This window comes from Myxine glutinosa, chromosome 14 (assembly GCF_964187855.1).
Source record: "Myxine glutinosa chromosome 14, kmMyxGlut1.1, whole genome shotgun sequence".
Classification (NCBI taxonomy): domain Eukaryota; kingdom Metazoa; phylum Chordata; class Myxini; order Myxiniformes; family Myxinidae; genus Myxine; species Myxine glutinosa.
This window is the reverse complement of record NC_136274.1, coordinates 37,921,444-37,941,272: the sequence shown is the minus strand read 5'-3', so window position 1 is coordinate 37,941,272 and position 19,829 is coordinate 37,921,444. Positions and strand designations below refer to the sequence as shown.

Genomic DNA, 19,829 nt, shown 5'->3' with positions numbered 1-19,829 from the left:
TCACGGACTGCTTTATAAACATTTATGACATCAATTGCTTATTTTTAGGTTCAAATAAACATACTCATCCACCATGGATGCATACACATTCCTTCAAGGTGAACAACACATCCGCAGATGGCGCGATGGGTCTGCATTGTCATTTCTCGTGCATCCACAGATGGGTCAGACCCATCGGTCGATGGGACCGATCCATAGATGGGTTCCAACATTACCACAACCTTCACCACCTGTGGTGGACCAAAGTTTGTTCACGGCATTAAAAAACATCGGGCGATAAGGGGCCTACTGGGGGGTTGCCCCCTTCAAAACAGGTATATTTGCTTTCTTCTCAGAAACGACACCTCCAATTCCGATGAAACTTGACCACAACGTTCCGTTCATCACCAGTGATGTGCCAACGTTTTCTCCCGGCATATACAAAATCTTGGTCTAAGGCAGTCTATTACCCCCCAGAATAGGTATTTGCTTTCTTCTCAGAAACTACACACAATTTCGATGAAATCTGACCACAACCTTCAACACGCATGATGTACCAAAGTTTGTTCACGACATTAAAAAATAAACATAGGGGCAATACCCCTGGCGCTCACCTGGTAGAATAAACAGCATTGTTGCGGATCCCAGGTCTGTTGCATAGCAACTCCAATCGCCAATCTCCCAATCACGGGTCGAAGGGTTATCGACCGTGATCCGAATACCTTCGAGACCACGTGGCCGGGAAGACCGGGAATTGAACCCCTCGCGTTCCCACACTTTATTTCAATCGGGTGCGCCGAGCGGGTCTCACGGTGTAGGTTGCAGTTTTACCCTATGTGTTCTACGGGCCTAATTGAGCAGCCGAATTCGGTTTTGGGACGCTGCTGGGTCAATGGGGAAGAGGACGCACACGAGCAGGTTGAGAGGAAACAAAATGTACACGTTTTATTTACAAAAAGCACAGATAAAGGACGAGAAGCAGACTTAACAATTCTTACCTATCTAATCTCAACACAGGCGCCTGGCACACTCGCACATGGGCTGAATTACACACTGATTAGACTCGTACCGGTGGACGTGCCGACGCTGACTCAGGCAGGGACCGCTCCTGCGTGCAGCTCCCGGGTCGATCCGGATGAGCAGCTTGAAGGACATTCCGCTCAGAGGAGGAACCGCCGCTTGAAGGACGGCATGGAGGACGAACCAGCTCGAGGACAAAGGAGAAGGGCAGCACGGAAGAACCAGCTTGTAGGACGGTCAGCTTGAAGGACAAACGAGGAGAGCGAGCTTGAAGAGCGATCGGAGCACTTCAAACACCTTTATCGGGTGGAATGTCATTCTGGAAGATTCCACAACCTACCATTAGCCGAGGTTGGTCACGTGCAGTCATTCTCCTCCCCCCCCCCCCCCCCCCCCCCACCTCCTTCTGGAAGGTTCCACGACCTACCATTGGCCAATGTTGGTCACGTGCGGTCGTTCAGTCAGCCATGCCTCCCTCTGGAAGGTATCATGGCCCGTTCTTCCCCCACCCATGAACCAGCGTCTTCTTTCAACCACACGGTGGGTTGGAATCCTGCCTAACTCAACGCATATCTGCTTTAATTACTACACAATGGGAAGGGAGCTAATCTTTACATTTAATAAGAAATAACTGACTACTGCAGGCTACATGTTGTCGTGTAATTAACTAGAGGGAGTGTCCTTTATTGCAAAACCGTAACAGTATACTGCACTGACTAAAGGTATTTTCAACCAATTTCAATGGTTGCTAAAAGACAGGACAGCATGTAGAATCAGACTAACATAATCATAAGACTTTAAACAAACAAACAGTAAAATACCTATTTTCAGGGGCAACACCCCTCCCTCCCTCAACCCCGTATACATCCTCAGACCACAATTTTTCTAATGCCTTGAAAAAACATTGGTACATCATGGGTGATGAAGGTTGTGGTGAAGTTTCATCGAAATTGCATTTGTAGTTTCTGAGAAGAAAGCAAATACCTATTTTGAGGGGGAAACTCCCCCGTAGACTCCCAAAGAGGCAGATTTTTTTTTAATGCCGCGATCAAACTTTGGTACATCACGGGTGGTGAAGGTTGTGGTGAAGTTTCATCGAAATTGTATGTGTAGTTTCAGATAAGAAAGCAAATACCTATTTTGTGGGGTCAAACCTGGACCCACTTTGACCCCCCTCCCTCCCCCCGTAGACCTCCTTAGACTTCGATTTTCTTAGTGCCCTGAACAAACTAAGGTACATCATGGGGTACATCTTTTACACTTCGGTACATCTTTTGGAGAAGAAGTTGCAAGTGTTTATGGACGGACGGATGATGCGACATCGCATAAGCTCCCCTGAACTTCGTTCCAGGTGAGTTAAAAACCGGGTCCTAAGGGAGTGTATGGGGGAGGGGGTTGCCCCCCAAAGTAGGTATTTGCTCTTTTTTCTGAAACTACACACTCAATTTAAATGAAACTTGACCACAACCTTCATCACACATGACGCATCAACGTTTGTTCAAGGCATTAGAAAAATTGGTGTCTGAGGAGGTATACAGGGTGGGGTATTTTTTTTAGCAAAACAAATACCAAAACAGGTATTTGTTTGGTTTTTGGGGTTTAAAGTCTTGTGATTACGTTAGTATGATTGTACTTGCTTCCCTCTCTTCTAGCAACCATTGAAATTGGTTTAAAATACCGTGAGGCTGTTTGAAATACCGTGATGCTGTTTAACATAACTACCGTGATGCTGTCTTGTCTGGCATAGCGCCGCTCCCGGTGGGAGTGGGTATCACATGGTCAATTGCATAATTTATGAGATGTCAATTTTTGCAAAATTTGAATTTTGTCATGTCTTCATAAAATACCATTTATAAGTGAGAGAACATTACGCAGAATATGAAATCGAAAACTATTTGCAAATGTCTGCCGGTTTTTTTGGAGTAGCAGTTTTGAGTAAGGCATTTTTTTTTACAGCATAGCCCATAGGGCAAAGCTGTCTAGAACAGTGTTTGTCCGTCTGTATGTATGTATGTATGTATGTATGTATGTATGTCCCCTCAAACGTATACCAATTAGAGCTGAGGATATGGTCACATGACAGGGTGATGTGATCAAGTCTGATGTCATTAAGGCGATATGGCGGCTGACTCTCCACACACCGCCATTTTGATTTATATGCCGTTCATGCCGAACATATCGGCGAACCTGTCATATGTATATATCAATTCCCGTGCTCTACCTTTACGTTTTTCATTCAGTGTGAAACACAAACAAACCGATTGTTAAAATGACCATCAAATATCGAAAACATCGGCGTTACGGATCTTCCAACAAAACGGTACATACCCAACCCTTGTGGGGTATAATCTAGATTACAGTAGATCTTCCCTCAGTTCTGTCAGTAAAACTTACCTGATGGATGTCTGGATTCCTCCAAATTTCCTTGTGTAATGCTATAAACAGTATTAGCGACTGTTTAAAAAGCTAATCATGTGTGTTTGTGGTTTATAATATTTTACAAGCCCAGCTATGCCGCTGTTAGACTTTCGGTCTTGTTTCTACAAGACCATTTTTTATTTATTTATAGTTTTTGGAGTCAATGTGTATCTTCACTATCTTGCAAATAAGTATGGCTATTCCCTTATAATTTACTGATTCATCGTACTCGTATACACTGGTGAGAAAATGTACAAAGTTTTGTCATTGATGCTTTCTGTTAAATACAAGAGACAATTTCAAATTCCACCCATTTCCACTGGTAATTCCATTACCAGAATATTAAATAATTTCTTCTTCTGAGCATACTTCTCATCAGAATAATTTGTAATTGTAAATTCTCTGATTTCATTTCATTAACAATATTTTCAAACAAAAAATTCTGAAAAATCTTTGCAAAAAGGATGTTGTTGTTTGGTGTTAAAAATACATTAGATGAAAGAAATGGGGAAAAATAAAATTAGGATGTGTATATGGAGAGTGTTAAAGGAATATTAATCACAGCCTTTTTAAATGCTGAATTGCAAATAATATACAACACACTAAGAGGAAATCAAAATGAAAAAAAAAAATCACCCCCTCCCCTTTTTCACTACCAGCCGTGGAAAGGGTCCCGTCGATGGTATTGGTGGCAAGATTAAAAGATAAGTCTCGACAGAAATAATGTGTGGAAAGGCTGATGTCACAAGATCAACACAGTTCGCAGAAGTTGCCTCTAGAAAATGCCGCAACATCACAGTGATCAATTGCGGAAAGAAAGAGATTGAGAATATGACTCCCCAACTTGATAATATGAGCGGCAGTATAAAGTTTAGCCCGAACACGAAGTAGTTTCATAAAATCACTGTTGTTAGGCCGTATGTACTTGATATGCACTGTCATGCAACAGCGGCTTCACCCAGACCCAGATTAAAGATGAAGACAACAGGAGCAGCATAAATGTGTTTCGTACTTCATCGAGGTACTGACGCATGTGCACCAGTTACCCAGACTAACACGGTAGAAAATATTTTCGGGCAATAATATGTCTTGTCTGTTATTATACAGGTGAAACCAACATACGGCACGAGTCAGAAGGTGATTTAATAAACAGTATTTATTAATCCCTACTGTCTACCTTGTAAAATATTTATGCTAATTAATACCGATTATAAGAACCACTCAATGAGTAAAAATCCCGATTATAATGCACACGTGTTACGTGTTACCTCCCCAAACTCCGGTTACGATGCCTCTCAGAGTCTCGAGAGGAAACGCGGCAGAAAGATTTGTTATTTTGAGTGTTCTAATAAACCATGGTAAAACCACACCAATGCAATTGAAGAACAAAACAAGTAATTGTATTCAGAACTCTCACATACACAATAATAACACTCTCAAAGAAAGTACAATGAAAATATCACTTGTGTTACGGATCCCGGATTTAGGTGAATTACTATTCATGTCATTGCTTATTAATGTTTATTCTATTAAAGGTTGTTGTGGTTAAATGGTTAGAGAGGCTCCGGATAACAGGAGACCGGAAACGGGATAGTGAACCGGAAGGAAAAAAACAAGACACGAGGTCCTGGAGAAGCGGCTATCTTCTTCTTCCTCGCCCAGCTCCGACGCGAGCGGTGTCGATATTGATTAGCGTTGGGAACGCTGAGTTTGAAAAGCCCGTCTGGCGAGAGGAGTTACCTGCGCGGGGGTGATTGCCTGTTACGTGTCAGGTTGCCGTGGCTTCCTGGAAGGAAATCGTCTGGCACTGTTCGCCTCGACGCCTCCGAGGGCGTGTACGGGTCACACCTTGGGCCTCGCGAGCTTTGCGAGCCGCGCTTTGCTTTGCCCGCTTTGCTTTGCAAGGAGGTGTGCGCTGCAGCAGCTGTTCCCGGTACGCGACATGCACGTTTGGAGCACGTCAGCCAGGGGTCCGTTCAACCGCCCGTGTGCGGAGAAGTCGACCTTCACCTTGGTCTGGAGGGGCCCAGAGACATTGTGAGGGACAGTGACCATTGAGGGGTCGTGAGTGGGGAAAGGGGGGAAATATATGAGATGGCCATCTTAGTAATATTGCTGATTGATTGTTGATTGTGGTTTATGGATTGAGAATATATTATTAATTAATCCGGATCCTTGGTGTGGGGTTGCTTATTGACCTGAATTGTTTGTGTCTTTCATATTGATTGCATTACGAACGCGTATAAATCAGAGATCTTTCTGGCGGGGTCCTCCCACGGTCCGGGGGTCACCAAGACCAGGTAGTTACCGGGAGGACCACGTAACACTTGCATCAAACGAACAAAACATATGATGGTACCACCATTCCCCAATGCTCTCAAAGCAATAGACTCACGATACGCCAAACGTAAGTGGAATGTAACAATCCCAAAGTCCGTGCACAAATCCCAACGCGGGGTGAATGTCGAAGTCGTGCAGAGCGGCAAAAACATGTAGGTATCGGCGCGGCGGCGGAGTTACGAGGTGGGAGGTCGAGCAGCTGGCGGCACGGGGTAACGATCCCCTAAAACGTGAGCATAATCCATGCTCCCCCCTCCCCCGTCCACCAATGATTAAGCCAATATGGAAACCAACGGCGCTCCACACAATGATGTCGATATGAGAATCCCAATGACAAAACACAAAGCACCAGGCGGACAGCCTCTTCGAGGACAAAATGGCAGATCGGCCTGTAATGGAGGCTTTTGCTTTCCCACCAACAATAACTCACGCTTGGTAATAAAACCTGAGACGCAGGTTTAATTGCAATCGCAATATAGGAAGACGTCGCGGGCAATCCCTTTCCCGGGAAGCCTTAACTCATTCGCGACCAATATCAAAAAAGTCTGCTCGCAGCCTCGATGTGGCTCACGGATGTATCTCTCTCATGGCTGTCTCCTCTCTCTTGGCGACTTTTTTTTCCTCCCCTCTTCCGGTTTCTTTGCCGCGTTTTCCTTTTTCCTTCACAGACATTTATTTTTACCTTTTACTAAAGTCATCTCCATTTCACACAGAAATGTTACCAACAATATTACCTGAAACTAAAAATCCTACAAGTACATAATATAATAACAACAAAGGCGGAGGTGACGGATCTGTAACACGTCATAGATATCAATGCAGCTATGCATTAACTCCTGACTTTCTTCAAAGCATTTTGAAATTCCTTTCTTTCCTCGGTGCCAATCACTTTAACCCACACACAAGTGACTGCCTTCAAGATTAGTTGATTGAACTCGTACCTGCTTCACTAACCATATGATTAACCATATCTCAATTTAAATGGTATATTCTGTGACACCAGTCTTCATAATCAGAATAGCAAAAATGATAACAGTGCAAATTGTGATGTTACAGGAGTCTATGACGATGTGCCAAGCAACCTAGTGCAGGACAGCAATATTAATCGGAAAGGGGGCAGAGAGTAGGATCATACAAATTGTGTGAAAGAGCTGAAACAAGCAGACACTTCTCAAAATATAATGAGATTACTGTGACTTGAAGGTTATTGTTAAACTCTGTTCTGACAGGAGGGTGTGCTGGATGTAGGATCAAGTGAAATGGGTGACAGTGAAGAGGAACTCCTCAGACTGAAAGGTCAAATGATGTTCCTTCCACATGCAGACAGCATGCTGTTCCTGTGTTCACCTAGGTGAGCTTTTCTCTTTAATTACCTCGGATACAGCTCAAATCATGACTTGCCACATGAGAAGTCGGCCTGATAGAGAACCGACTCGAGAGCTAAACCACCTCGAGATGTTGCTTGTAGTGAACCATATTTTTTCCAAACTATTTTCCTTGAGTTCCTGTTCTTGCATTTGATCTTTTAATGATTCCCTTAATCTTAATGTTTAAGGATGTCCACGTACATCGTAAAGAACCATCCTTCATCATAGCTGTCTAAAGTAGAGTTGTATGCTTCACAAAACATGTATACAACAACAGGCATTTTAAGGCCATTTTCCCTGCAAGAGCGGGGTTAGCCTTGCGGTCCCCATGACAATGTTCTCCATTTTGCCCTATTTTCTGCATCTCCCCTTGTTAACCCCCTTGCCCGCATTTCTTCTTCGCCCATCTTTAGCCAAGTCTTTCTTGGTCTTCCCCGTCCTCTACTTCCTTCTACATTCATTTCCATCACTCTTTTCAACCAGTCACTTTCATCCTTCCTCAACACATGACCAAACCATCTCAACCTGTTTTCTCTTCACAGCATCCATAACAGGCTCTATTCCCATCATCTTTCGCAATTCATCATTTGTCTTCCTCTCTCTCAACGATACTCCACACATCCACCGAACCATTCGCATTTCCACCCTTTCCAGGCTTCGTTGCTGCTCTACGTTCATTACCCATGTCTCACTCCCATAAATCATAACACTTCTCACACATGCAGCATACACCTTTCCCTTCAGCTTCAATGACACTCCCCTCCTCGTCAGCACGCCACTCAGTTCCCGAAACTTCTTCCATGCACATCTCACTCGAGCAACCATTGCCGATCCACCTTCTCCATTCAGCATGTCTCCAAGGTAACAAAATGTTTTCACACCTTCCAGCTTCACGCCATCTCCAAGATCCAACTCAACATTTCCTCCATCTGCAGCTCCCTCTGTGCACACCTTACACTTGAATGTAGCTGCCACACTGGTTAATGACCCTCTCAAACCACTACATTTTTGATGAACCCACTCAGCGCACATTGTACATTGAATGGAATTCACTCCGACACCCTTCCTGCACACAGCACATGGCTACTTCCCAGTTCTTTCCACCTCACCAGATGCTTTACCACTTGCCATCACCTTCGTTTTTCCGATATTCACCTTCAGACCTTTTGTCTCCATACATTCCTTCCACTTGTTCATCTTCTCCTTCAGTCCATCCATACTTTCTGCAATCAACACCAGATCATCTGCATACAACAACTTCCACGGTAAACCCTCCTTTACGTTCTGAGCCAGCACCTTCATCACAGCTACAAATAGTAGTGGACTTAGTACCGACCCCTGATGCACTCCCACCTTCACCTCAAACTCACCACTGTTCCCGTCCTTTGTCCTTACAGCTGTGCGCGCTCTTTTGTACATTGCCATCACTACTCTGATCAACCATTCCTCCACTCCTAACTTCCTCAATGCCCATGTCACTACTTCATGTGGAACCCTATTGAATGCTTTCTCCAGATCAACAAACCCAAGAAACAACATGTATGAATATGAAAATTGTGAGAGCCTCTTTGGTAATTTGTCTTCCCAATAATAAAGTCCAGTTCTCCACACCATTCAGCGTGCTGGACCTTTCTGGCCTGGCGCGGCGTGGTCTGCGTCTTAGTGATATTCCTCTGCATGACGCTAGCCGAGAGCTGGTGCTGCTAGGTGAGCAGTTCCGTGAGGAATATCAGCTCACTCAGCAGCTTGAGGTGCTCACTGACCACCTCCAGCATGCGCTACGGGCCCTCGACACTGAAAAGAAGAAAACTGACAGGTGAAAGCTGGCTTCAATCCTGCATGTTTTTTTTTTCCTTCCCTTTTTGTGTGAATTGTTAATACAATAGTTCCCATTTTTGAATGATTGAGGTAAACACTTGTTCTGAGCAAACCGATTAGAAAAAAAAGTTTGGCTGAGAAAGAAATAACTCACCTATTACATCATAGAGCTTTGTTTTATTATTAATATTGAATGAAGCATTCATTCATTTCGTGTGAAGCCTATAGCTGCTGAAGTGCCCCTTCCTGGTTAGGGCAAGAATTTGTAATTTGTTCAGGGTGCCGGCGAATACTTACCTACTTTTTACGAAGGATATTGCCACCGAGTAATGTCGGCAGATGGGTTGCCCGTTTAACATCCATCTGAGGGATGGCAGACGCACTGATGAATCGCCCTGCCTGTGTAACACCGGGATGACAGTTTATAGCCGGGTCGAGATTTTAGTCCAGGCTTGACAGCTTAGAGGTGAGTGTCCTGCCTCTTGGCTATCCTGCCAGCCCAATGAATGAATAATTTTATCATTATCCACTATACACTCCTTCACTGCTGAGTTGCCGATGACACGAGCAGCTGGAAGCATCTGCCCTTGTAAGCAAGGGCCGATATGACACCATTCTGTGACGAGACCCTATTCTGAGACCAGTTAAATTTGTATATGCTCCGCACTGGTTCCCTCAAGTGACCTGGTGTAAAACTGGTTACTTGAAGTCCTCGTTTAGTACTGTTGATCACGTTGCAGGGAGCGACTGAGAAGCCAAGATAAACTAATTTTAATACCATCGTTTTCATCTGAATCATCAAAATTGGTTTTGAAAATTCATCAAAATAGGTCCCTTCCATTTTAAAAACATAACTTTTTCATTTAGGCTCTCTATTGTCATCTCTATTTTCACTTTTTCATTGAAGCGCTATCATTAAGACTTTCATTGCGGTATGTTCACATTAATATCTCATCATTTAAAATAATTACAACTTTTAATTTTACTTCTCATGTAACGAGCTTCTGTGTTATGAAGCCTGCTTTGATTGGTATGACGTGTGACCGTGTAAGAAGAGTTTTGCTACCTTATTCGACAACATTTTCATCGACTGTATCTCACCTTCCTGTGTCCTTGATGCCAACCTGGATAATTTGAATTTGTTGAATAGTTGACTAAAAAGGATGTTCCCAAATGATGACAAGAGATGCAACCAGCATCTCTCCTTTTGAGGATTACTGTTTTCTCTTAAGTTTAAATGGGTTAACACTAAGACAATATTATTTCATACATTACTTGCCAAGGGAGGTTTCTATAATTTAACTCTGAACTCTCTGCCTTTGGCAGTCTCTTGTACTCAGTTCTCCCACCGACGGTCGCCAACGAACTTCGACACAGACGTCCCGTTCCAGCACGTCGTTATCCTGGTGTCACCCTTCTTTTCAGTGGCATTGTAGATTTTGATGAAGTATGTAGGCGCCATGCCACAACTGAGGGAGCGATCACCATTGTGAACCTCCTCAATGCCCTCTATACCCGCTTTGATCGTCTCACAGATGCCCGACGCAATCCACACGTCTACAAGGTTGGCAGGAGTACAATGGATCCTTAGCCATTGTCCTTATTACCTGCATTGTCCTGACTACCTGAAGAGATGTTCTGTTTGACCCAGATTTTATGTTATTTGCTGCCTCCAGGTTGAGACCGTTGGAGATAAGTACATGGTGGTGAGTGGGTTGCCAGAGGAATGCCCCCACCATGCCCGCTCAATCTGCCGCCTCGCCCTCGGCATGATGGACAGTGCACGTCAGATCGCTGTTGATGGTGCTCCAGTACAGGTACTTTATTTTATCCCTATACGACATAATTTGCCATTACCACTTCGATATGTTGAACCTGCACAGCGCTCTCCTTTTTTTCTTCTTCTGCCTTTCTGACTCCCTCTGCCCATTACAATTGGTCCAGATCAAAATCGGAGTCCATAGTGGTGAGGCGGTGACGGGTGTCATCGGGCAGCGCCTGCCGCGCTACTGCCTCTTCGGCAATACTGTCAATGTAACAAGTCGAACTGAATCCACTGGACAAAGCGGATGCATCAACGTGACACAAGCTACCTACCAGTACGGTGATATCACTATCAATGTAAACTCTACAACTCATATTGATGGCAGGAGTCTGTTTGTATACAGTGTTGAGGCTTGTAAAGGAGCTTCCACACTGAGCGGATCAAGATGTAACAGAACAAATGGAACAGTAGAGACAGGGGAAACATGCCAACAGGGTCGAGGGACAAAATAGAGGGAGACTTGGAGGAATAAGAATTGTGGGAAAGAATGAGTGCTAGGGGAGGACGACACTGGGGGGATGGGGTGGGGGGTGAACAAGGTGGATACAGCCACAACTTCTCAATCAGAGATGGAAGGAGAAACTGGAAACTTGGAAAGAGGTGGGCTTGGGAGGGTTAATTGGGATAGAAAAGATAATGGTTGTGGATGGGGGCCTGAAATGGTGGTGAATAGCTGTCTTAAGTTAAAATATTTGACATTCAGAAGAACAGCATTACTTTTGAGCTTTATTTAGTCATCACTTATAGGAAGTTGAACTGGCAGAATAGCAAAGACGTAATACAAGTGTATTTGAATTGTCCAGTTTGAGTATAATTCCTGACAAATATAAACTGACTCGACTCGATTATAAACTGGGCAGGGTATTGCATCAATGAGCGCACCGTCCACAAGTTTGTATATTAAACCAGGGTCCCATCTACCAGCATATTCTAGTGCATGTTAGAGATCCCACTGTCTTTTGCAAAGAGTAAGTATGCTATTATGTGCAGACACCCTAGCCAAATTCCAAATTCCTGCCCGCATCGGTTCCACTAAGTCAGGCTTAGGCAATCGATTAATTGAAAGACTTGGGCCAAAAATGCTCCATGGGAGGAATGATTGGAGCTGTTAAAGTAGTACAATACATGTTTTACCTCCGCCACCAAAGGTGGACGGGGTTGTGTTTTCACCCCTGTTTGTCTGCCTGTCTGTGAGCAGGATATCTCAAAATGTTATGGACGGATTTGGACGAAACTTGGTGTGTGACCAGGACAAATTGATTATATTTTGGTGAAGATCTGGATCCAGATTCTCCAATTTTTAAACGATTTTATTTACCATTGAGAAATATGGTCAAAAACGATATACAGTCATCCCTCGTTTATCGCGGGGGTTACGTTCCAGAACCCCCCGTGATAGGTGAAAATCCGCGAAGTAGAAACCATATATTAATTTTATTATTTTTATATATTTTAAGCCTTTAAAAACCCTCCCCATACTCTTATAAACCTTTCCCACGCTCTTATGAACCCTTTCTACACTCTTAAACACACTTTTGAGACCCATCCTTAGTCCTTACGTATTAGAAAAATATTTGTACGTGTATATATAGCTGTGCAGTACATTGATGCAAGTTCTTTTATAATTGCAATTAATTAACAAACAAACATACACATATGATCATGGAACTACACAAGTACAGTACAACAAAGTATTTACATTGATGCAAATTGTGTTTTTGAAAGCAAAAGGCAATAATTGACAAAAGTGCCTTTAATCAAACCTGAGGCCTAAGCATAAAGAAGTCTTCATGAGCTATTCAAAATAGAGATGATGATTAATTTTGAAAATTAATAAGAAATGCATTAGCTTCCTCTTGCATATGCAGCAGCTTCCTGATGGTTAATTTGTAGGAAGCAGTGGGGGGTGGAGAGGAGGTGAGGAGGGTGGTTATTCCTGATCTGATGGTGATGAAGCAGATATCTCATCTGTATCAAAAGGTAATGACCGAAAAATCCCATCCTCCACAACCTCGGTCATTCATGTTACTCAGCGACTTAATTTAATTGCAGCTTTAGACAACATCATCGAAATCGTCATCATGATCATGTGTCTCTAAGTTGTAAACATAAGTTATTGTAAATTAGAGGTTACCCAAAGTATGATGACTCTTAAAACCATATTGATCATTAAACTGCAGGACACAGTTTGGCATCAACCTTGCAAATTACTTAAAGTAGCGAAGAACCATCCAAGAACCCTCCTTACGGATGGGTTAATTACCCCCAGAATCATGGACAAGTTAATTACCCCCAGAATACAGGACTTTCAAAATGCGCGATTCTTTGTCTACTCATTTATAATGCGTATTTTATTTCGATTTACTGTAATATTCTTTTAATATAAGTTTTAATTAATGTGTTATATTTTTATTTATATTATTATTAATTTTTTAGGCTAGAAAATGCTTATTTTACCGCAAAAATAATTAAAATCTAAAAAAATAAAAATACCTATAGGCCGCAGAATCCCGCGATATAATGAAAAATCCGATATATAATTTTACATATACTAGCGAGAAAAACCCGCGATGTACCGAAGCCGCGAAAAGTGAAGCGCGATATAGCGAGGGATGACTGTATAGCACAATATCTCAAAATGTTGTGGATGGATTATGACAAAACTTAGTGGATGAGTTGGGTAAGTGACAATAACGAGGCAATTAATAATAATAATAATAATAATAATAATCTTTGTTGTCCTGTATCCAGGGAAATTCCTCTTCAGTAACATTGTAAGTTCAAAACCTCATTGAGATACATAAACATCACAATAATAAGAAGAAAGAGCAATCAGAGATTGCAGACCCTCGCCAGGACGTGTTTAGTGGTTTTTAAGGCTTTTGTGTTAAAACAAATATGGCGGTCGAACCACGTGACCGATGACGTCATCATTCTTTTTTTTCTCCAATTTATTTCTAGATTATGCTCAAGAAATTTCATCTTGATCGGATGAAGTTTTGTACTTGTCAAATTAGGACGTCATAATAGAGGGACCTATGACATCATTAACATGTGTTATTCCCCATGGAGTTCTTTACAATGAGCCGTGTCATTTTTTTCGATGCAGCGCTTTCGGAGGTAGAGGTACGGAGTTTTTCCAAGATGGTGCCCAGACCACGTGACCGATGACGTCATAATTATCATTAAGAAATGATACAGGAGGAGGTGCACCAATGGTGAACATTTACTGTCAATCAAACCAATGGTTACAGAGAAAATCATATTTATTCTGTGTGGACAAACAAGCAAACAAACAAACAAGAAATACACTACATGACAAAGTATGTGGACACCCGAACATCACACATCTCATTTCAAATTCATGGGCATTAATATGGAGTTCTCCCCCCCCTGCCCCCCCCCCCTCCCCCCCCCAATCCCCTTTGCTGCTATAACAGCCTCCACTCTTCTGGGAAGGCTTTCCACGAGATGTTGGAACATTTCTGTGGGGATTTGCTTCCCTTCAGCCACAAGAGCATGAGTGAGGTCGGGCACTGATGTTGGTCGATTAATGCCTGGCTCGCTGTCGGCGTTCCAATTCATCCCAAAGGTGATCGATGGGGTTGAGGCCAGGGCTCTGTGCAGGCCACTCAAGTTCTTGCACACCGATCTCGACAAACCATTTCTGTATGAACTTCGCTTTGCGCACAGGGGCATTGTCATGCTGAAACTTGAAAGGGCCTTCCCCAAACTGTTGCCACAAAGTTGGAAGCACACAATCGTCTAGACTCTAGAATGTCATTGTATGCTGTAGCGTTAATATTTCCCTTCACTGGAACTAAGTGGCCGAGCCCGAACCATGAAAACTAGCCCCAGACCATTATTCCTCCTCCACCAAACTTTACAGTTGGCACTATGCATTCAGCCAGATAGCATTCTCCTGGCATACGCCAAACCCAGATTCGTCCGTTGGACTGCCAGATGGTGAAGCGTGATGCATCACTCCAGAGAACACGTTTCCACTGCTCCAGAGTCCAATGGCGGCGAGCTTTACACCACTCCGGGCAACGCTTGGCATTGCGCATGGTGATCTTAGGCTTGTGTGCGGCTGCTCAGCCATGGAAACCCATTTCATGAAGCTCCCGACAAACAGTTGTTGTGCTGACGTTGCTTCCAGAGGCAGTTTGGAACTCCGTAGTGAGTGTTTCAACCGAGGAGACAGTTTTTACGCGCTATGTGCTTCAGCACTCGGTGGTCCCGTTCTGTGAGCTTGTGTGGCCTTCCACTTCGCGACTGAGCTGTTGTTGCCCCAAGACGTTTCCACTTCACAATAACAGCACTTGCAGTTGACCGGGGCAGCTCTAGCAGGGCAGAAATTTGACCAACTGACTTGTTGGAAAGGTGGCATCCTGTGACGGTGCCACATTGAAAGTCACTGAGCTCTTCAGTACGGCCCATTCTACTGCCAATGTTTGTCTATGGAGATTGCATGGCTGTGTGCTTGATTATATATACCTGTCAGCAATGGGGGTGGCTGAAACAGCCGAAACCATTAATTAGGAGGGGTGTCCACATACTTTTGGTCATGTAGTGTATGTTGTGCATAGCACGATACTTGTGAAATCCCTAAAATAAGTTGTTGGCCTATGATGACCTCAAAAATACTTGGTGGTTGAATTCAGTGACCATATATGCAAATCCTCTTCAAATTTCAAGTCAATCCAATGAAAATTGAGGATTTTAGAATTTTGACAGTTGGTGACCTTTTGCTTTTGTTGACCTATTGACCTTTTGACCCCAAAAACAATAGGCTTCTTACTTATGACCAGGTCTACCATTTGGTGAAGTTTCGTGAAGATTGGTTGAAAATTGTCACCTGTAGGCGACTGACATACAGACAAACAGAATAATGCACAAGACCAACCAATATACTTGAAAAATCTTCGATTTTTGCAAGTAACAAACGGACTCAAATGCAATACCCTCCCCTCTGGCGAGGGTAACAAGAGCAATAATTGCTTTGCAATACATATCCCCTACCAAGTTTCAGTTCAATATCAGTAAACACACATCCCTTTATTTGGCCGGTGTATAATGCGTTCGGTGCTGGAAACCCCCCCCCCCCCACCCCCCTAAAAAAAACCCCGATATACATACATGAAGCAAAAACATGTGTATATGCATATATAATCCATTTCGGCTATATATCTGGGATCATTGCAATTGCATTGGAGCATGGACTAACATCCAGGCTTAAGGCCTGAGGCCTGCCGGTCTGTGCTGCTTCATTTCGGGTAGAGTCGAGCCATCTGTCCAGCCAATGGGCGTAAAGCAGTGGGGTGGAGTCAGAACAGCTGAAAACTGACCCATGTATAATATGTGATATTTTCTAAGTTCAAAAAGGGCATAACTCCATGAAACATTGGCGAAATGCCCCGAAACTCTAACTTGTTCTGGAACTTATCATAATAAAGCCTTGTACCAAGTTTCATTTGAAGATGTTAGAGGGTATGGAAAAAAGTGCAGAAAGCTGCAGGTGGGATGGAAGGATGGATGGATAGACAGACAGAGAGCAAACCTATAGTCCCCTCTGGGTAGGGGACCAATAACACGTCAAATATGAAGATGGACTAAACAGCAAAATGGCTAAGAATTTGAATTCAACACTTTAATTGTACATGGTACAAATGACTTTTTGAAAATGCTGTTAAGTACGTGGACGATACAGCCATTGTTGTCTGTCTTTCCGACCAATCATCCCATGGTATCATACCTCGATGAGATTGACGCATTCAATAAGTGGTGTGAGGACTTTTGTCTCAATCTGAATGTGTGCAAAACCAGAGATGATTTTGGATTGTTGAAAAAGTCACAATCATGAGCCTGTAACCATAAATGGTGAAAAGGTGGAAATCGTTAACAAATTCAAATACCTGGGCAGTATTATTGAAAACAAGCTAACTTTTGATGCAAATACCGATGCTGTGTACGACATTGTTTCTTCTCAGGAAGTTGAATTAATTTGGTGATGGCTCTTGTGTGATGCGGATGTTGACCAATTCCTTGCTGATCAGTGTTTTATCATTCAATTTGGTTTCTTGGTATAGTTATCTACATGTGAGGAACAAGTCCAGACTGAGAAAGGTCATTACAATGGCATTTAAAGTGTGTGGGCCTTCAACTAGTATGGAGTCTATATTTGGGAGCATTGAAAAGGAAGTCGATGCATGTATGTACTGATGAAAGTCACTTCTTGAACAGACTTTTTGAAAACCTGCCATCAGGTAGACGCTTTCGTTATATGCTTAATCAAGTTAAGTACGCAGACGATATCGCCACGAAATTCGATTTTTTTTTTTTCAGGTCCGGATGCAGATCCGGTCTATCAGTGGGATACAAAATGTAAACTGATCAGCCTTGTGGAAATATGTGCTCCATACCGAGTGCCGTACTAGTTTTCACATGATGTGTTTAGTGTTTACTCCAAGTTTTTTTTTCTTCTCGGCAGCAACACAACACAATACAGCCCTTCACAACACAATACGGCCCTTCACAACACAATACGGCCCTTCACAACACAATACGGCCCTTCACAACACAATACGGCCCTTCACAACACAATACGGCCCTTCACAACACGGCCCTTCACAACACAATACGGCCCTTCACAACACAATACGGCCCTTCACAACACAATACGGCCCTTCACAACACAATACGGCCCTTCACAACACAATACGGCCCTTCACAACACAATACGGCCCTTCACAACACAATACGGCCCTTCACAACACAATATGGCCCTTCACAACACAATACGGCCCTTCACAACACAATACGGCCCTTCACAACACAATACGGCCCTTCACAACACGGCCCTTCACAACACAATACGGCCCTTCACAACACAATACGGCCCTTCACAACACAATACGGCCCTTCACAACACAATACGGCCCTTCACAACACAATACGGCCCTTCACAACACAATACAGACAAAGCTCTCCAGCAATGTCTGCTCGATAAATATTATGTTTGTTTACCATTTGCAGGTGCTTGAAGACGGTAAAGAACCAAGACCCAGACTTTGAACTGACATTCCATGGTCCAGTCTCTATGAAAGGATGCGAGGGTCCCATGCCCATTTGGCTGCTTTCTCGTGCGGGAGCAAATTAATAGAAAGGTAGAGCTGGAAACATCCATAAAGTTTTGTGACCATTTCATCAGCTTGCTTTTGCCTCCCACCTCACTTTCAAAATACCACATGGATCGGGTGGATGCTGCAAGGAAATGGTTTTATCTTTGAATCCAACCAAGATCATCTACCAAACTAGTTGCTTTTGGAGTAAAATAACCGTGTCATCACATTGGTTAGTTTAAGGAATGTGCGGTGAATTCATCAATATAATTTGTCCCGTACTTGGTGTGCTTGTTAAACCATGCTGCAGAGCCCAATGAAGTGATTGTATAACACGCCTAACATATTCCAGATTGAGGTCGAGGACAGTGCATTTAAATTTAAAAGAGAAAGAGGATATGGGAAGGACAAGTGAGAAAAAGTTAAATATTAGGATTAGTGAAGAGGAAGGAAGGTAAATGTATATCGAGATGATTGGGGGTGGGGTGATGGAGAGTTAGGGGGGATTTCACCATTTTGTTTGCAAACCGAAAAGGTAGATGGTTCCTCACCCAAGGTCGATCATGTCAGGCCATTCACAAAGTCTAGTGTTCTGACAGGATAGTGCATAGGCGTTACAATTACCTTTGAGCTATGAACCCTGGGTTCAATTCCCCAACTCAACTGTAAACTGTTGGATTGGTGTTTCACAGTCAGAGCATTGCACCACAAAGTGTTCCATCCCTCGGATTGACGCTAAACTGCGTCACATCTGCCAGCGTTAGCTGCTGGATGTCAAAGACCCCATGGTGTCCTTTGCAAAGAGAAGGCGAGCTGTCACTGATACACCAAACAATTTCCATATTCGTTTTAGAATCAAATCTTCCACCAGACAATCCTATAAGGAATTGTGAATAATTGGTGCCATTAAACAAGTTGCAGTAATTGTCTCAAAGTTCTCCTGGAAACCCAAAATAATCTCACAATCAGTCACCAGGCCTGAAAAAGCACTCCAATTGTTTTTCACTATTTGGGAGTGGCATTCATAATTTTAAGACGGAATGTTCAGCATCGGGTTTGGATCACAGCAAAGAAAATAAATAAATTGCACTTGGATACTGAAAAGTTCATGACAAAAAGTCACATTAGCCAACTTGCAGAATAGAAATGACAACATCCAACTTTGAAGTATTTTATGGAAATGTTGAGGTGAAAGTCGTTACATAATGTGCATCAGTACCGATTGATGGTACGTAATCAGGGCGGTATGGAAAGTAAAGTATTATTGCTGGTGACGGCACTATTCTCTTATTCTCATGGCAGCCAAAACGAATGTTTCCAAATGTTAGTTTCGAGGACAGGCTCCTGCAACATCGATCAGTTCCTCTATCTCCGTGGCATGCATCTGATCAGACATCTTTTTTGTTGTTGTTGGATTCTGTTTTAATTCTTGATTGAAGACCAAGCCAAGTTCCATGAGGTTACGCACAAAGGTATGATCTCAATGAATACGATATCCTGGAAAGTCACAAAGACACTCCATCGGATCAAGCTCTGGCCTTCTTGCTAGCCATTCCATTACCTCTGTACTTTCTTGCGCAAGGTACTTCATGACAAAGCAGGCAGTTTGGCATTGATCGGAATCAAGTTTGGAATAATGGCACCAAGAAAGTAATGGGATCCAAGACTGTAAATCTATCGCTATGCTGCAAATCAGTGCGGTCGATAATAAAGATGCCACCAAAGTGAGCCTTTGAAAAGATGGTGGGCAATGACTTTTTAGTCACATCTAATCTTTCCTGTTTGACCAGTGTTGAAATTATAACAATTATAACAATTTCAATGTTTCACTTTCAAAATCTCAGATTTAAGACCTATCAAAATAACATTCAATAATAACTTTCCCATATACAGTCACGTGAAAAAGTAGGTACACCCCATGTAAAGTTTTGACTTTTTAAA

General features: G+C 43.0%; 1 protein-coding gene across 1 annotated transcript in view; it reads left to right on the top strand.

Moving 5' to 3' along the window:
• The window catches only part of LOC137439638 (guanylate cyclase soluble subunit beta-1), a 64,644-nt gene extending 45,021 nt beyond the window's left edge, over positions 1-19,623 (top strand). The window contains exons 8-13 of the mRNA XM_068135587.2: positions 6,987-7,108; positions 8,743-8,940; positions 10,269-10,506; positions 10,619-10,759; positions 10,887-11,041; positions 17,803-19,623. Of these exons, the coding sequence (XP_067991688.2) occupies positions 6,987-7,108; positions 8,743-8,940; positions 10,269-10,506; positions 10,619-10,759; positions 10,887-11,041; positions 17,803-17,926 (978 nt within the window). The 3' untranslated portion in view covers positions 17,927-19,623. The remainder of the gene's footprint in view (positions 1-6,986; positions 7,109-8,742; positions 8,941-10,268; positions 10,507-10,618; positions 10,760-10,886; positions 11,042-17,802) is intronic.
• The last annotated feature ends 206 nt before the right edge of the window (positions 19,624-19,829 follow it).